Consider the following 17,976-nt stretch of genomic DNA (forward strand, 5'->3'; position numbering starts at 1 on the left):
GCAGTCTGTATACATTCACTGGCGTGTCATTTATTTTTGGATAATATAGACGAGTGATTGCCGTTAAGATTTATCTGACGCGAACCGACATAGCTATCTCGACTTTCTGGTTATTTGTCTGAAATTTCTCGACCATCAAAATGTTTTTAAGATCGACTCTTACCGCGTCGGCAACAGCAGTTTTTCTTCTAGCAAAGTCCACTTCTGCAGTTCTGACATATGTCGGCTGCTTTTCCAGTGCCGGTTCTTTAGTGTTTAACGATACCTATGAATTTCAAACTGACGGATATTGCCAAGAACAATGTGCTGGCATTGACAGCTCTGTTTTGGGTCTCATTCAGGGTTCTACATGTTACTGTGGCAACGCAATCCCGTCAGGACAAGTTTCGGACGATGAGTGCGATGTGGGATGTTATGGATATGGTATTAATATGTGCGGTGGGCTCACTTATTACTCTGTTTATCTTACAGGTGTGGGCGAAGTCGAAAATGCTGCAGCACTGGAGTCTGCATTAGCTTACAGCACGACTGTCACTGCTTCTTCCACTGCTTTATCTGCTACGTCAAGTAAAACTCAAACTACCACTTCTTCCACCGCGGCAAAAACTTCTTCTTCGACAACTTCTTCCACCTCATCTTCGAGCACGTCTTCCACTACATCTGATTCTTCCACTACGTCAGTCAGCTCAACCACTTCGTCGACAACTTCGTCTGCTATTGAAACCGATTCGTCTACGTCTTCCTCAGATGTCCCCGCAACAACTGGGGATGCGACATCTACTTCTCCTATTTCTGTTGTTATTTCGTCTGTTCTAGTTTCTGCTGATCAGACTGTGACGTCTTATACTGGCGTGTCTACTGCTGATTCGTCTTCATCTGCTGATGTGAGCACGGAGACATCTGGTTCGAGCTCTAGTAGTGCTGATAATTCGAGCAATTCAAGCAGTTCCAACAGTTCCAGTTCGAAAAGCTCTAAATCAGGTCTTAGTGGAGGTGCTATTGGAGGTATTGTTGTGGGTGTTGTGCTCGGTCTTGCTATTTTGGCTGCATTGATATTTTTCTTCCTACGACGACGACGACAACAAGACGAGGAAGATGACGACTGGCCAGAGTATGCAGGAGCGCAGAATGCTTATAATCGCTCCAATCGTCCTACTCGGGGCGGAAGCGCTCTAGACACAGCTCCTGCGCGACAGAATGTCGCCACCTCAGGATCACTGAATTCTGGTCGAGTTGCAATTGTCGACCAGCGTCTTAATCCGATGATGACGGAGCGACGCTTTAGCGATGGCAGTCTTTCAGACGAGCAAGATTATAGTAGGAAGATCTTGCGAGTTGTAAATCAAGATTAAGATTGATCTCATAACTCTCGATTATCTACCGCTTTCATATTATTCTTCTACAGACCTATTATCCTCATATTTTCTTGCATCATCGATTTGGCTGCCTTTTGCTTTATCAATCTTTCAAAATCATAGCATACCTCAAAGTATTTTGAACAAGGTCAGGTTCACGAACCACAAAAGCCTCTTCGTTATTTCCTATTTAGATGTATGCATCTACATTTATCAACTTTTTTGGAACGGAGTTTTCTAGTCACTCGCTTTTTATGTACATCTGTATGAGTGCGTTTTTGTTTTATTGTGATTTCAATGTGTTGTATTAGTACATTTTCCCTTTTGTGTAAGGTGTTTTGATGAATTTGCCTCTGTTTCGATTAGACGTCTCGCGTCATGGGACGATGGTTGTGTAGTTATTTTTAATAAGTTATTTGTAAACTTTTGAGATTATATTTGATTTATCCTATATAGATTTTTCTTAGGTACCAACAGGATAGTGTAGATTCAAGTTTCAACATACAATCGAGAGGTCGACAAAGTTTAAACAGAAAATTATAAAAATGATGAAATGCCGAAATAAAAGTCAAACTCCAAAAGCCGTACTAAATTTTAAAAGCCAAAACTTTTTGTCCCCCGTACATGAATCAAGAATGGCGAGACCGATGTCTTCGAATAGTGAGCTCCATAAGAGTCGAAGATTCAGATGGTTTTTCTGTGGACCAATCCATGAAAGAGGACATTGAATGACCTTTGAAAATGGATTTTCTTTTAAGTCGCCGCCCATGACCTAATTTGTTGAGTGCCTTCCAATCTAGAGATTTGATCAAAGCAAAATGAGATTCGTCCACAACGTTCTCGGCCTGCGCTAATCCTGGGCGGACTAAGATAAATATTTTGAGGGTTGTACGGCTTGTGCAAACGAAATCAGGAAGCCACGACCAATTCGATAGCTGTGATATGTGAGGATCGAGCTCGCCTCCTCGCACAAGATCGCCAGAGGGAACAAGTGTTGAGGGAGGATCAAATTCGACAGCCAAACAGCGCAAACGTGGCAAGAGTGGCATATACGATTCAAAAAGCATGGCCAAATTCAAATTTCCAAAAACAAGCTGTTCCAAAGTTTGTGCGTTTTGCTCCAGAAGCATGCGGATCGAGTAAAAACATTCCCAAAAGGAAGATTTGCTTAGTTTGGTGTTTAACAAATCATTTGGTGATTTAGAACGAATTGTCAGGCGCCGTAGATTATGGAAACAATATAAATCACCAAACTGCAATCTAGACATTTGTTCGAGACAGAGCGAAGAAATCGTCTTGGGAATGCTTTCGATGATTGCAGATAACTGTGAGGAATCGCCTCGAAACGTAAGCGACTCCAGATCAGTCAAATGACGCAGAAGATTCCGAACGCCCCGTAATGCTCCATCCGGCGGAGAAGGAAGTATAGTAATGCCGTCCGCGGTGGTGGCTATATCTTCCGGCTTGAGATCATGGCCAATGATCGTCAACATCCTCACAAAACGTGCCAAGCAGGCATTTCTAAAGCATCAGTTAATATCAGGCAAGATTGAACTGATTCGAAGTAAAGACGTACTCTTTAAATGTTCTTTTCAAAAGCGCTCCGCTCCCTTTTCGAAATGTGCCCTGAGCTCGCGTAGATTCACAAACATCCGTCTGCTCGCTATCTATAGAAAAGTTTTCAAACAAATCTAGAATGCAATCATCGTCTGTCCCCCAAACATCGCTTGATTGCTCATTTTCAACAATTTTTGAGTTGAGATCGAGGTTCTCAACGTTGGAGGGGCAAAGTGGCAGATAGAGTCTTAGATGGCGATACATCTCAGAAGTAAACAGATTATACAGCAGCTTGTTAACAAGCACCGGTCCGTAGAAATCACTTCCTCGGAAATCCGCAAAAATCTGAAAAAGGATCTCATTAGGTAGTGACAATAATCCGACCCTGGAAGATGACTGGCCAGTTGGAGCCATCTCTCAGGTAGTCACTAGTTGGCTTTGTGTATGAAAAATAACTAGAGCTTGATAACAGATAATGACTATTTGATGCAAGTCTGATCTCCCAGTCGCCAGGTCCAATAAAGCGCACGTAGGCAGATCCACCCGCACTAGAACATTAGAGAGAGAAGCCAAGTTGTATACTTGTAATATTGCTGCAAAAATGAAGGAAGGAAAGGACGAACCGAAGGCTGGCCAGATTAGTATGTCAACTTCGGTTCAACCACTGGTAGGTGACCCCGGGCTGGATCTACACACGTGCCCAACTTCTATCTTGATATATACCTATAGCATGGAAATCGGCAGTTAGCGAAAGACTATACATTTTTTAATGCAGGTTTGGAAACATTTATTATTAGATTTAAAAATGGATCATTATATAAATTGTTTGCAAGCCCAGCAGGCTTGCAAACAATTTAGATTACGATTTCATCTGGTTGAACGAGAGATGCACGATTTCGACTGATTCGTTGCAAGGCTGCTGTAGAGTATACCAACACCATGAGGCTTCTCAGTATGGGTATAACCGAAAACTGTGTTTCTTTGTCTCTACTGATTGCAACGTTTGGCCGGCCATATCTGGCTTGTGGAAAAGCCCAAATGTCCTACAAAACGGAAATTTCGAGCATATATATATTTTTCGATATCTAGTTATACATTTCCCATTGTAGATGCTTATGTAATCGATTCTGCTGCGTCTGCCTGGGTGCGCAGAGAAGGGGGTCAATAGCCACTAGGGAGGAGGGGAAGGATTTAAGAGAAGAGAAGACGGTTGCTGTGGTTTAGTCCGAGTGCTAGATCGAATAGAAGGGTCCAGTAAGAGTGTATGGCACGACTTGATGAATGCAGTGGAGGGACCAATGGGACAGATCAAGAGGACAATAATAAATCAGCCAAGGGACGGAGTGTAGAACAGAATTCAGTACTAAAAACTATTTATTATTTACGCTCGGAATGCGGGGCTAGTTAGTAAATATCGCGAAAATAGAGTCTGTCAAGTAGACCTATGAGGTTTGGACCGTTAGATCGATGCAGGTACGGTTCCGCGATGATTTCGAATTTAGCACGACCTTCCCGGAGCGAGGTTAGCGAGACGAGATGGTCTCATTAGTTTGAAGCACAGGAATGGTGGTGACCAAACGAGGTTTCTTGCTGCCGAGCGTGCTGGCGTGCTGGCGTGCCGTCCAGGACGCCAGCCAGTCAGTAATTCGCCGCGCAGGTCGAGGCTTGAGGTGTTGTTTTTGTTTTGTTTGGACTTGTTTGGGATTGCTTTGGTTTTGGATAGATTTGGATTAGTTTGTTGATGAGAGCTCACCGGTGCAAAATACCAGTTTCGCAGGTTCAAAGTCCATTGGAACCTAAATCTTGCCGACCGTTAGTCCAGCAGGTCGGAGGATAGACGGCAGGCAAAGATCGAAACAACGAAACCAGAGACAGATAAACTCAGGAACAGCATTAATTTCAGGGAGACAGGAGGCGTTTGTGCAGACTCCAAACGTGGTTTCTCCGTCCAAGCGTGAACGCGCGCAATGTCATTTAAAATGAGCAGCCCGGAGAAAGAAAGCAAAAGTGGCTCTGTTTGATTGGTCTCGTTAGTTTTACACGCCCTGCTCCGTGCTGCAGGAACACGGTGGTGATACGACGGAACAGTAATCCAAGTCGCTCCATGAATCAATAAATAATCTGGGCTGTTCAGAGCACGGATATCTCTACTAACTTTACGGTCCGAGAAAGACTGAACGCGGTTTGGTATAAAATACGCTTTTCAACGTTGCTAATCTGACTGTAATCTCAACGTAATCTGGACGTAATCTGACTCGAACCTGGTCGTCAATTCTGGCTGTATCCTAAAAGCAAGGCTGCAGATGCCACACTCTGCGATCCCACCTACGCCGACCACCCTGATCCCGCCGTGTTTTGCTGCCGCTCATTTCCTTCCTCTTCTTCTCCTCCTCGCCGACCATAAATTCCTATATCAAACAATCCGCGTCCACTTGTTCCTCCGCTCTTGTCCAGCCTGTGTGTGTTCCCATATATTATCTCGCGCAAAATCGCTCACTCTCCGCAGCTACCTACTCGCACCTGCTCCGTCGCGACCTGGATCCCATTCTCTTCCCAACCGCCGCGTTTCTTGTTTGGGACCTGGGATGCTATTCCAGGAGCCCTGAAGACAGACTGAGCTCGAGAAGCGAGCCTTTCGCGCCAAATGACCGACATTTCTCTTCATATCTTGCCCTCCGGCACTATACTCCTGCGCGATCTGTCGACCCTCCATTTCCTGGCTCCTTCGACCCTGATCCCGCAACGTCAGCCCGCTTCCTTTGATTTCCTAGCCTCCATACGTCCCCGACCTCATGATCCCTCGGCCTTCGCCTGCATCCAGGTCCAGCCAAATCTCGCTCTTTCTGTTTGGCGATTTGTTTCAGGAAACAGTCCGGATGATCTCACTTGCGTCATTCCCAGAGTCGATGTTTCTTTGTCAAGTCCATCCTCGGTGGTGTCCTGCTGGAGCAACGATGGATCAAAGATGTTGATCGGTATTTTGAACCATATAGTTTTACTTTTAACTCATGAACTACAACTAACATGTTCTCTAGTCATTTCCGACAGTCTTTTAGCCCTATTGGATATTCCTTTCATACCACCGTCCGTATCTGGTGGCAATTCTCCTCTCTCTGCCGCGTCGAAGGTGTCCATCCAGCTATTTAACACACCAGACAACTCAGATGTTCTAGCTCTATGTGCTTCTCCTCATTCGCCTCATCTCTTTGCCGTCGCTTGTGCATCCGGTAAAACTTATTATGCCTCTTTCGATGCAACTACAGAGAATGCTTCAACCTCCGACCCTGAGATTCTCCACGTCATCCCAGATACTGATACTGATTTGTCCAGTCGACCTGTTCTTGCCCTTGCTTTCCATCCAACTTCTGTCGACCCCGACGCATTGATGCTTGCTATCTGTTTTGGTCCAGAAGAACAGTCCTTGTCGGCAAAGCAGGGATTATCTGGTGGACTGACTGCAATATCCCCTCAGCATGAGATCCAGCTATGGTGTGTGAGTGAGCGCAAATCGGTAAGCTTGATCCGCAGGTTACATCCGCCACAAGACATTACTATCGCCGAGGAAACGGCAGCCAATTCCATTACTTCTCATCCTTGGATGAAGTGGAGTAAAAATGGCCGAGTTGTACATTATTTAGAAAGCACAATCATAATTTACGACGTTAGAAGAAATAACGGCGCTCGAGAAACCCTTTCTATACCGGCTAGAGTGCCTATTGTCGCTATGGATCTCATGCGCGAAACAGGTGTCGCTTGGGTACTAGATGCATCAATGGATCTGCATGTATATGATCTTCTCGAAGGTATTGAGCATGTGCGAATCAATATCAGCGAAAATGAAGCTGAGTCGTCCGTCGCAACACTTTCGCGTGCTCAACCTAGTAATGATGTCTCCGAAGACTTACCTTCTGATGCACGCGAAGAAGCTCAAGGATCATCGTTTGGGTTGCTATCGTATTATCTTGACGAACCATCTCCAGGTACACCCCAGGTAGGAGCAGAAGGAGCAATTCACTCGGCAGCTAGCGACCGACAACTGATCACAGGAGAACCGACTACCTCAGTAGTTTATCCAGTCACGGCTATTCGAGCAACAGCATCACCTTTGATGTCATTTGCTGAACAGAGCATTTTGGCAACTCGCCAAGAGCTTGCTGAGCAAGTACAACAGGTACAACAGCAATTGCTCGACCCAACAGGTCCGTTAATGTCTGGTGGAATTTCAGATTCGCCTTCTGAATCGCCGGCCCTACCGTTATCTCGAGCTGGTGCCGAAGAAAATCAGCTACTTCAGCAACCTACAACTCCAATGTCTCCAGCAGGTTCTGGTGGGAGTGCTGTTCAGCACCTACCCGAAGCAATTTTACCAGATTGTATGTTCATGAATGTGGGCGAACTCATGCAAGATTCTCCTTCTGGACTTGAAATGAATAGCAAAGTAGATGCAACTGACGTTGAAGTTGCGCCGAACGAGTCAACTCTTGGAAAGCGTAGAGAATTTCTGGAAATTTTATTTGGAATTCCTAGTCATATAAAGGCCGAGACTGCCCTTGAAATTGTCAAGTGGGAGCGTGAATGTGTGGCCAAGGAACAACAAGATGGAAACAGAATGGCAATGTTTATTCTCATCGTCTTGGACCAATGGCTTGCTGGCGTAGAAGCTACTACTAGTGAGGAACTGCAGTCAAATTTCAGAGATGCTCTCACAAAAGTTCAGTCTGACGCGACTACACGAGGAATGACGGTGTCCATGGTTTGGCTCATATTCGCAATGTATATTGCTGGAAGTAATTCCAATGGTGAGAGCATCAGAGAAATGGTTCACAGTTTTATTGTAAGCGCTCTTGGTCGTGATCGTCCCGGATACGGTGACGATGTAGAAGCTGTGCATTTGTCAACAGGAATGCTAATAGCTTCTGGGTCATTTGCGGAAGCTCGAGATCTACTGGTTGATAATGCCTATTATCTGTAAGTTCAAAATGATATATGACAAAACAGCAAAGTTGAGTTAACCTGAGTTTGCAGAGAGGGTACGCTAGTATCGTTATTGTTTGGATTGCCTGTGGCTGGCTTGCTGGATCTATGGCAAAGGCATGCAATGGATATCGGAGCCGAAAGCATAGCTACTCGGTGTCGCAACGCTCTAGCGTGGGTGAGCGCAAATGTCTCCTCAGATAATCGGACTTCTGCTGTCACTACAGAATCTATCGGAATTGATTTTAGTCCGATAGAATCAAGGTCCCAGGATTATCACTTAGTTGAGACACCCGCCCGAAGTGTCCAAGATAGTATTGAAAGAGTGGAGGCAAGTCCGATGGTAGAAGTAATTACGGGAACAAGTAGCGATGCAGGCTTGGGGATCCAGAAACCAGAACCCATGATCATCAAAGCAGCAGGCGATGGCGAAATACCTGCTGATATCGGTGAAACAAAGGCTGATATCGAATCGAAGCTAGAGACTCGAGAGAGCCTAAGTAGTAGTATCAGTAGCAACACTAGTAGCAACAGTATTGGATCGACGACTACGACTGCGCGAAGGCGGAAGAGACCTGATTTGACTCTAACGCTGGTCAATGATCGACCGCGACTACGAGCTAGAGCAGCAGTTCCACAACATCAGGAGGAAGTCCACATACTAGGAGAGAGACCTGCATACCCTAAGCGGATGGACTCTCTTCGGACTGTCCGCGAGGGCACCAGCAACGCTGCTACTTCAGCTGTGTGGCCGAAATCTAGCAACGACAATAATAATCAAGCAGTTCAACTTTCGGCAAACGAAACTACAGACAATGACAATAATAGCGGCGTCGGCGAAAAGCAAGCGATTCGACGCGAAAGAACGATTATTCACGGGCCTACTCCTGCTGCTGCACAGATTAGTGAAGAGAGCGGGGTCGGAGTTCGCGAATCAAGAGACTCAGAGCCGGTGGAAGCGGCGCGACAAGCAACCGGGAGAACGTCAAGAGTTACTACGGGTTCAGGAGCAATGCCGCGAAAGAATTCAGTTTCGGCACAAGGTGTCAGCTCAGTAACAACAGTCGGCGTATCGGGGATCAAAAGTAAATCTATCGACCGAAAGCCATCGCTGCTGCGTAGTGGGGTAGGCAGCATGAAGAGACTTCTAAGCGGAGGACGCAGCAATTCCAACCAGCAGCAGCTACCGCAACAGCAAGAAAGTCTCACTTCACGAGTAGTAGCGGCTGCCGCTGCTGCTGCCGCTGCAGTTTCTGCAGCAAGCGACAGTAGTGCACCCTCAGCAGCCACGAACTCAATGAGTAGAAGCAATTCGACATCTAGAACAGCATCTACATCCAAGAGGGATAGGGCGTCTTCGCTATCAAAACTCTCAACTACATCTCCTACGAGTGGATCGTCGTCGACGGCAGCAGCAGCAGCAGCAGCGGTAGCGGTCGCAGAAAAAGTACTTACAACGGGTTCGGAAACAGGAACAGGAGTGTCCCACAGCTTGTTCGAAGCTGAGCGGCCTACAATGTCGGTAGAGCGAAGCATGTCTGGACGTCGACGGGGACTGTTCAGAAATACTAGCTCAGACAAGCGCAAGCAGCAACAGTATAGTCAGGAACCTGTAGCGGACAGGCCAGCCAATGACAACTCGTCATCTCATCCTTCCCGCCGTGCGCTCAACTATCGACGATCGTCCACAGTTGTATTTCCACGAGCTTGATGAAGGGATCTCCGTCGTATTTTGAACCTCAACCTGTTCCAGCCAGGCTATTTACCCCCTCCTTCCTCCCAGCTCGCGTACTTCTGACCAAGCCATCCCCGTGACTTACTTTCGGCGATCGGGGCTCCAACCCCGCCTTCAATAAGGCAAACCCAGGCCGAATCCTCCACCATACTTCGGGTGAGGACCCTTCCGACCCAATTTTCCCCCGACGGGTCAGTGGCTTCCCCCGCACCCCGCTCCTTCTCACCCTCGTCCTCTGACTTCATCAGATCTCGAACTCAAGTCCAGGAACCGTCGCACAACCAGTGAGGTTTGAATGGCCAAAGGTCTCCCCTCTACCCCGCTTATCCGCCCATCCGGCATATTCCTATGATCTCGGACATTCAGGCATGCAATTTTATATATAAACATCGTGGCCCTCCTGATCTTATTACCTCATTTCTATATTTCCAATCCAACTTCTTCCTAGTTCTTGACCCACTAATAATCAATCCACCACTACCTCTCTTCTACCTCACATCTATAATACTAAATAATGGCTGGTATTGCTTCAGTTCCCGCTGGAAGTCTTGGACTTTCCACTCACATGAAACTTCCCAATGGCATTGAATACGATCAGCCTTTGGGTCTCTTCATCAATAACGAATTCGTTCCTGGCAAGGAAGGCAAGGCTTTCGAAGTCCACAGCCCTAGTACTGGCGATCTTGTTACCCTAGTCCACGAGGGTACTGAGGTTGATGTCGATATCGCTGTCGATGCTGCTTCCCGTGCCTTCGACGATGGTCCTTGGTCCCGTCTCGCTCCCGCTGAGCGAGGAGTTCTTCTTAACAAGCTTGCTGATCTTTTCGAGCGAGATCTTTCCATCCTTTCTTCAATTGAGGCCCTTGATAACGGCAAAGCCATCCAGCTCGCTCGGGGCGATATTGCTGGATGCATTGGCTGCATTCGCTACTACGCTGGCTGGGCTGACAAAATCCACGGCAAAGTTGTTGATACCGGATCAGAGACTTTTACCTACACCAAGCAGGAGCCCATTGGTGTCTGCGGTCAGATTATTCCTTGGAATTTCCCGTTGCTTATGTTTGCTTGGAAGATTGGACCCGCTTTGTCCTGCGGTAACACTGTTGTCATGAAGACTGCGGAGCAAACTCCTTTGGGAGCTCTTTACGTCTGCAAGCTCATCAAGGAGGCCGGTTTCCCTCCTGGTGTTCTTAACGTTGTCTCCGGATTTGGTCGTATCGCTGGTGACGCGCTTTCTCGTCATATGAAGGTGAAGAAAATTGCTTTCACCGGTTCTACCCTTGTCGGTCGCACTATTATGAAGAATGCGGCTGAGTCCAATCTTAAGAAGGTCACTCTTGAGCTTGGTGGAAAATCCCCTAATATCGTCTTTGATGACGTCGATATCGACCGTGCTGTCGAATGGATCAATTTTGGTATTTACTACAATGGTGGAGAAGTTTGCTCCGCTGGCTCTCGTGTCTATGTTCAGGAGAGTATTTATGATAAAGTTATTGCTGCTTTTAAGAAGCGTGCAAACCAGAATGTTGTTGGCGATCCTTTCGATGAGAATACTTTCCAGGGAGCCCAGGTTTCTAAAGTTCAGTATGAGCGCATCTTGAACTACATTGACATCGGAAAGAAGGAGGGTGCTACTGTCGAAGCCGGTGGAGAACGTCATGGTGAGAAGGGTTACTTCATCAAGCCCACCATTCTTGGAAACGTCACCGAGAAGATGCGTGTCATGCAGGAGGAAATTTTCGGACCTGTTTGCACCATCGCAAAGTTTAAAGATATCGATGATGTCGTGGCCAAAGGTAACGGTACTAACTATGGTCTTGCAGCGGCTATCCACACCAAGAATCTTAACACTGCGATTGAGGTTTCCAACCGCCTCAAAGCCGGTACTGTTTGGGTCAACTGCTACAACTCTTTCCATTCTGCGTTGCCATTCGGTGGATACGGAGAGTCTGGAATTGGCCGTGAACTCGGAAAGGAGGCCCTTCGCAACTACACCCAGGTCAAGACTGTCAATATCAATCTTGCCTAAATATTTTGAGATTGTGAAGTATCATTTCTTTTCCTATTTGTATTGAAGGAGTTTGGGCCTTTTCTTTTGCGTAAATCATCACAAAATTTCAAATGTGTGGCTACTGCAGGCAGTCGCTCGATAGCAGACAAATGAATTTGAATTGAAGAATATTGGAGAATATGTTTAGTCGTAGCTTAGTAATATCCTTTTATTTGGTCACGCTAAGTATCACGTGTGTATCACATATTCAGGGTTGTAGTTGAAAGCGCTTGGACTGAAAAGGCAGGGCAGATTTTAGAGATTGCATTGGCCGAGCCGAGCCATAACAAAGAGAGGAGATTAGGTCGACCCACCTCGAACTAAAGAGAGTCTTTTCAGATTCAGCGAATTCCGCAGATACAATTACCGTATATTTGAGCAATCAGTCTTTGTTAGGGTACAACATCTACTCTGGTGTTTTATTTGTGTCTTTTGCAGCTCATCTGATCGTTATCGACTGCAAGAACACTGCCATCATGACTCGTGTGTTTTCTACTTTTGCAGGTCTCGGAGCATTGGCAGCGTTCGCTCTGGTTCTTACTCCGACAGTTGTTTGTGCTCAAGATGACTTCGCAGCCTTTACGCCAGCAGCGGACATTGTTTCTTCGGCTGCTGTTGCTGCTGCTGCAGAGTCTGCATCTGTGTCGTCGTTCCCGCTACCAGTTCGCGGCAATCTTTCAGCAGAGCAGTTCTATAAGCTGCCTATCTACCGCCGTCTATTAGTATACAATTGGATGAATGAATTTTCGTTTTTTGCTGTAGTGACGGCGTTTTTACTCGCGCATTTTATCGGTTCGTATTATAATCGACGAAGAGTTACAAAGTGGGCCAAAGCGATGGTCCCCATGTTGAGAGAGCAGTTCTACCAGGTTGGATTTGACGCCAGCGCAGTAGCAGAGACTGAGGCTGCGTATGCATCCATGCCTGTAAACAAATTTCTAAAAAGACTCGGGCCGGTGGATTATGCTATGTATGCGACCGGCCGGCTGAACGCCTACTGTCTGCATATCAAGATCACACTTCTGCCCTGGCATAATCCTGTGCTGCTTGCGTTCGATTACATTTTCTCTTTCTTCCTGTCTACTCCATTCCCCTCAGATAGGGTCGAGATTCTAATTTCGCCATCTTCTGGTGATACTTACGATGGGTTTGTGTTCTCGATTGTCAACAAAAACTACATGAAAAGTGTCCGAGATTCAAACTACGATATCTCGCTCACCCGGACCACGGACTCTGCAAAGATTCCTCAAACGTTTACAATCATGTCTGAGGCCGCTGAGATTTCCGATCAGCTTCTAACAACTCCCGATCTTGTTTCCTCACTCTCTGGATTATCGAACGTTCTAGAATACTTTGTTATATCGGATCTTCCTCCTGATCGTCCAAAGACTTCGGAAGAGTATGTCCCTCACAAACGGGCACATATGGTATTGCATCTTTCCACATCTGCCGACGACCTTGCAGCTACCTCGAAAATCATTGCCGCTTTCATTGGTCTCATTGACTTTGTTTCTGCAAAGGGTAAATTCCGCTCCGAAATCACGCGCAAGCTTACTGCCACTCGAACGGAAGAGAAAAACAAGCTGAAAAAGGCCGAGGAAGACGCTCGTGCAGAGGAAACCGCGAAAGTCAAAGCTCAAGAAAAGAAAGCCGCTAAACAAGCCATTTCGAAGCTATCTCCTCAGGAACAACGTAAAGCTCAGGCAAAGGAAAGAGAGAAGGAATTGCGTCGCGTGCGTGCCAAACAGACTCGTCGTGCGTAATTTCGATTGCGCTATAGGTCAGCGCAAGTTAGTCTTCCGAAAGGCAAACAAAAGCTGTAATATATGATATATTTTACAAAGTATTTGAATATTTATCTTACTAAAAAAGCCCAAACTTGTCCTGACTATCTTACATAGTTTCTTTACTTAATACATAATGATCATCCACTCTCGTTTGTACAGATCCAATTTACCAAGACCTGAAAGTGCTATCCATTCATCCATGTAGTCCAACAACCAGCCGATCAATTGTTCATCTCTCTTCATCGATACTCCAGATTCTTCTTTTGGTCAAGTTTCACCGCAAGATTGTCTAAAACCCTTGTTACTTCTGTAACAGCACGAGCGTCAAACTTGGCTCCATCCAACCATTCCAGCCGTTCAGCACATGAAAACATTAATCCTTGATAGGCCTGGACACGAACAAGACAAGCTCTCGATAACCGTGATTCAAACAGTTGGTTACGCTTTGTCCATAATTCTTGTGCACGCGGGGTACCCATCTCTGCACTATATTGGCGATGCAGATGCCGACTAAAAGTTGCTGACTTAGACTCGGCCTTCAAGGCTCGTGGAACTCGAGACTCGATCGCATTAGCCGTGCCCCCTGGTCCATCAGAGTCGGATCCAACTACTGCTGGATAGAACTGCGCTGTCAATGGATTCATTCGAAGATCCATCACTTGTAAACTGGGCAATGTAGAAATCACACCAGCAACATCCTCAAGTTTTGAGAGTTGGTTTCCGGCAAGATATAATCTCCGTAGCTTGCGAATGCCGCAGAGTCTGTCAATATTGCTGATCTGGTTAAAGCAAATGTTTAATTCTCGTAAGTTACTGACTGCTGTTGCAAAACCCTTTGGTAGTGTTTCGAGCTGAATCGACGCCATCTCTAAAGTTTGAAGATTCAGAAATGGAAGAGTCTTCGAAAAGCGTAGCTCACGCGGTAGATTCCCGCTTATATATAATCTTCGTACGTCTGAAATCGAGCCAACCGATAAATTTGCCTCTTGGTGCTCAACTTGGCTGCTCTCTCGAGCTTCCTTTTTCTGATCTCGAACACTAAGATTCTCAAGAAACTTTAGCTTCTCGAGACCATTGATTAATCCAAGTCTATTCTCATCCGCATAAAGAACTCGAAGTTTTGGAAATGATGTTGTATTTAGCTCCCTAAGCTCGTTTCTGCATATCTTTAAAACTCGCAACCTCGGTAGCCGACCAGTGTTCATCTGAAATCGATGTAACTTATTATTATCTATACTTTATTAGTCTCTCATCACAGAGAAATAATGAAACAGCACCTACTCAATTGCAGAACCATTAAACTTTGTAATGTTTCGATGCCCGTAACATCTTTCAATCGGTTCGACGATAGATCAAGTTCTTCCAGTCTGATCAGCCGGCTCTTCTCCAAACGTACGGTTTCCAGTCGGTTCCGCTTTAAGCTCAGTTTCAACAATCCATCCAATTGTGATATCCCTGTGATATCAACTAATTCATTGTCATCTGCATTCAATTCTCGGAGATGAACCAGCTTCGACATCCCATCGAGGTTTTCTAATTGATTATGTGAAACATCTAAATACTGCAAGTTCTGTAATAGTCCAAAAGCAGTCAGTCGAGAAAGATTATTGTGAGATACTTTTAGCACCCGAGTCGTCAGTGGAACTCCAGTGAGGTGTCCTAGATTATTTTGTGCAACATCTAGCTCCGTGATATTTGGACAGAACTCATCGAGTCTAACTAAAGTCTCCAAATCCTGTCCTCGCAATTCCACAGAAGTGAGTTCTTCCCAGAATAAAACTGATAAATGCTTATCAGAAAGAACTTTCACAAGATATTGAACTGCGATACTGAACGATGATTCTAACTGCGATACTTCTGTAGCTTCATGCCGTGCCCCGATATAAGACATATCGAGAGAGTAATCAGCATGCTGTTCCTGGTTCAAGGCGAATGACTTTTCCGAGGGCGACGGTGCAAACGATACAACAGTTCCAACTTCTGCACGCCGTCGAGGAGCTGCTACTCTTGTATTTCGCTCCAGTCCAGACTTTTGACGACTCTCGCTATGTCCAATCGATGGATCCTCTTGACGTTGGTTTGCCAGCGCAGCAGAACTATCAGTTTGCTGAAATTTTTCTTCTAATGAAGTCAAACTTTTGCGCAAGGAATTTTTGTACTGCTCCACTGTTCCCCACGGTACAGCTGATTGCTTCTGATGCTCGCTCGGAATCTCCTCTTCATCTTCACGATCAATGTCAGATCCTTCCCAATCATCATCAGAAACGGGGAATCCGCTATCATCAAAGCCTCCGGAAGATTGTCTATGCCTTCTTCGGACCCAACGGTGCTGATCGACATCAAAAATCATTGTACCGTCTGTCGGCTCCACATAGTCTTCTGGTCGGATCATTCCTCGATTCTCTGACATAGCAGAAGAGCGCAGCCCTGGATTTATATCATTGTTGCCTTCTTGCGGTTTCGGTTTTTGCTGTTTTGGTCTCTGAGATTCTGACCTTCGAGATTGCTCATTGATATCTCTGACATTAAGTGGCATATCATTTGCGCCTGAATTATAGTACTGCTGAGTGGGCCGACGGGCAGAAGCTCCTGCTCTCTCGCTAAGTATCGGACTCAAGCCGATCTCAGCGAGCGATCGTTTGGATCGAGTACTATTCGATTTTGTTCTCGTTGGTTTCAACTCTGCACTACTTGTCTCATACCTATTTCGAATAGAATCAAAAAAAACAGCTGAATTCTGATTCTTCGGAAAACCTTGGGAGTGTTGTGGCCCAGATTGCTCCCCAGCTCTGTATTCTCGGGTTTCTTCTTCCTCTTCTTCTTCTTCTTCTTCTTCTTCTTCTTCTTCTTCTTCTCCTTCTTCTTCGTCTTCGTCTTCGTCTTCCTCGTCGTCCTGGGCAGATTGCGAATAAGCTATGCTAAGACGATGTTCATGCTTTTCGGGCCGGCGCTGGGAAAATGTCGAGGCAGTAAATTCACTTTGGCGCTGCGAATAGTCAGCATCGTCTGTAGTAATAGATTCAGCAATATTGGGCCGCAGAAGTTTTACATAATCCATCATTTTATCAGCGTCAAACAAAAAGTCTTTCGATGTTTTTTCGGTAGGTGCAACTGCCTTCATTTTTTCGTCTTTTTCCCCCACCGCCTCTTGTTCTTGTGGAATATCTGGGGAAGTACCAATCCTCAATCGTTTAGGAGTTCTCTCTTTCACTGGAGAAGTTTTTGACGATGGTTGAGTCGATGAATCGAACAAGTCATCCTCTTCCAACTTTGGATCAGGCTCTTGCTGGCTGTCTGTCCGTAGCTTTAAATCCTGCCCAGCACTCTCGTTAATCAGTCCATCCAATTTCGAATTGGTATATGTGTCGTGTTTTTGAAACAGTTTCAATTTTCGTTGGGGACTAGGACTGTTATTCACAATTTCCATTTCAGGTCCAGAAGAATCCATATTATGGCTGTTTTTGGAATATTCGTCTTCAAAAATTCTGAACTCAAAATCTTTGCGTTGTGGTGGATGCGGACTGCTGTAAAGCTTAGAAGGCTCTATATCAAGGTCTGCTCGAATGTCTTTCGGCCTAGTTGCTCGATCATCTATCTCATCTTCTTCACTTTCATCATCGGCATCACTGCCTCCAGGTAGAGCGACTTCATCCTCTGTGTCTTTTTCTCCGTAAGAAACACTAGATTTAACTAAATTCGACTGCCGACTGATTCCGCGCTCTGTACCATGAGTAATACTTGCAGAGACAAGTCGGCGAGAAGAGCTACTAGGGATTGGGCTGACCTTGCTCAATTGTGTCTTGAGTCGATGAAGACTGAGTTTTGTCCTTTGCTGAATGTCCTTCGCTCGGCGGATCCTCATACTTGACGAATTTCTGAAAATGCATCTCGTTAATATGCAGCCTCAGAGTTAGCGAAATGGCTTGACTTACCCATCTTTACCGCCATGGATTTGCTGGGATGTGCTATCCGAATCAAGTGGACTGAATAAATCCTTTGGCTCGGAGGCCATCCACTTATAGTGTGACTGAGCGATTTTTCCGGCCACTCCATTATTTGTATCCGGTAAGATTCTAGTTGTTCCGTCTGCCTCTTGATCGTCCTCGGAAGAAACTTCCCATTCGCTGCTGTGATCTGGCGATCCATTGCTCTGAGCAACAGCTCCACTTTGTCGAACAGGTCTGGCAGGTTTCGCGACCCATTCTTCCGACAGCTCCGGATCCTGCCATTCAGGTACTGATCTTTCATATCTTGAAAGCAAATCTTCCTCTTCTTCTTCCTCCACTTGTTGGTCCTCCTGCCCGCTCTTGATTCGGGCTGGCCCATCTTCGCGACGACCTAAAATATCCACATCGAGTGACGCAACAGATGTACTCGGTTCATCTTCCTCCATTACTGGAGATATCAAAGAGCTTTCCATGACCGATGTTCAATAGTTGGTATAGAAATTTTGACTGTCTTTGTTCTGTCCACGCGTCGAATTATACTCAGGTCGCTGAACAGTATGCTTCAGCGCTA

At 45.8% G+C, this 17,976-nt stretch overlaps 6 protein-coding genes across 6 annotated transcripts; 4 read left to right on the top strand and 2 right to left on the bottom strand.

The window, feature by feature from the left end:
• Positions 1–140: 140 nt before the first annotated feature.
• Positions 141–1,352, top strand: V1516DRAFT_625579 (uncharacterized protein; the record flags this gene model as incomplete). The annotated part of the gene is made up of 3 exons (XM_066919708.1): positions 141–646; positions 920–1,149; positions 1,213–1,352. The coding sequence occupies 3 exons, from the start codon at positions 141–143 to the stop codon at positions 1,350–1,352; spliced, it is 876 nt and encodes a 291-aa protein (XP_066777009.1).
• Positions 1,353–1,647: 295 nt separating this feature from the next.
• V1516DRAFT_677619 (uncharacterized protein) lies at positions 1,648–3,620 on the bottom strand. The gene is made up of 2 exons (XM_066922621.1): positions 2,932–3,620; positions 1,648–2,876 (listed from the first exon to the last, which is right to left on the bottom strand). The coding sequence occupies exons 1-2, from the start codon at positions 3,324–3,326 to the stop codon at positions 1,985–1,987; spliced, it is 1,287 nt and encodes a 428-aa protein (XP_066777010.1). The 5' UTR covers positions 3,327–3,620; the 3' UTR covers positions 1,648–1,984.
• Positions 3,621–5,556: 1,936 nt separating this feature from the next.
• V1516DRAFT_665174 (uncharacterized protein) lies at positions 5,557–9,597 on the top strand (the record flags this gene model as incomplete). The annotated part of the gene is made up of 3 exons (XM_066920653.1): positions 5,557–5,887; positions 5,948–7,880; positions 7,938–9,597. 3 exons carry the CDS (start codon positions 5,557–5,559, stop codon positions 9,595–9,597), a joined length of 3,924 nt encoding a protein of 1,307 aa, XP_066777011.1.
• A 298-nt stretch (positions 9,598–9,895) lies between these two features.
• V1516DRAFT_437748 (aldehyde dehydrogenase domain-containing protein) lies at positions 9,896–11,855 on the top strand. The gene has a single exon (XM_066919037.1). It carries the CDS (start codon positions 10,136–10,138, stop codon positions 11,648–11,650), a length of 1,515 nt encoding a protein of 504 aa, XP_066777012.1. The 5' UTR covers positions 9,896–10,135; the 3' UTR covers positions 11,651–11,855.
• A 90-nt stretch (positions 11,856–11,945) lies between these two features.
• V1516DRAFT_677624 (uncharacterized protein) lies at positions 11,946–13,629 on the top strand. The gene has a single exon (XM_066922622.1). It carries the CDS (start codon positions 12,148–12,150, stop codon positions 13,432–13,434), a length of 1,287 nt encoding a protein of 428 aa, XP_066777013.1. The 5' UTR covers positions 11,946–12,147; the 3' UTR covers positions 13,435–13,629.
• Positions 13,630–13,697: 68 nt separating this feature from the next.
• V1516DRAFT_665177 (uncharacterized protein) lies at positions 13,698–17,878 on the bottom strand (the record flags this gene model as incomplete). The annotated part of the gene is made up of 3 exons (XM_066920654.1): positions 13,698–14,689; positions 14,740–17,333; positions 17,391–17,878. The coding sequence occupies 3 exons, from the start codon at positions 17,876–17,878 to the stop codon at positions 13,698–13,700; spliced, it is 4,074 nt and encodes a 1,357-aa protein (XP_066777014.1).
• Between the last annotated feature and the right edge of the window lie 98 nt (positions 17,879–17,976).

Source organism: Lipomyces oligophaga (assembly GCF_038497815.1).
Source record: "Lipomyces oligophaga strain CBS 7107 unplaced genomic scaffold V1516scaffold_5, whole genome shotgun sequence".
NCBI lineage: Eukaryota > Fungi > Ascomycota > Lipomycetes > Lipomycetales > Lipomycetaceae > Lipomyces > [Lipomyces] oligophaga.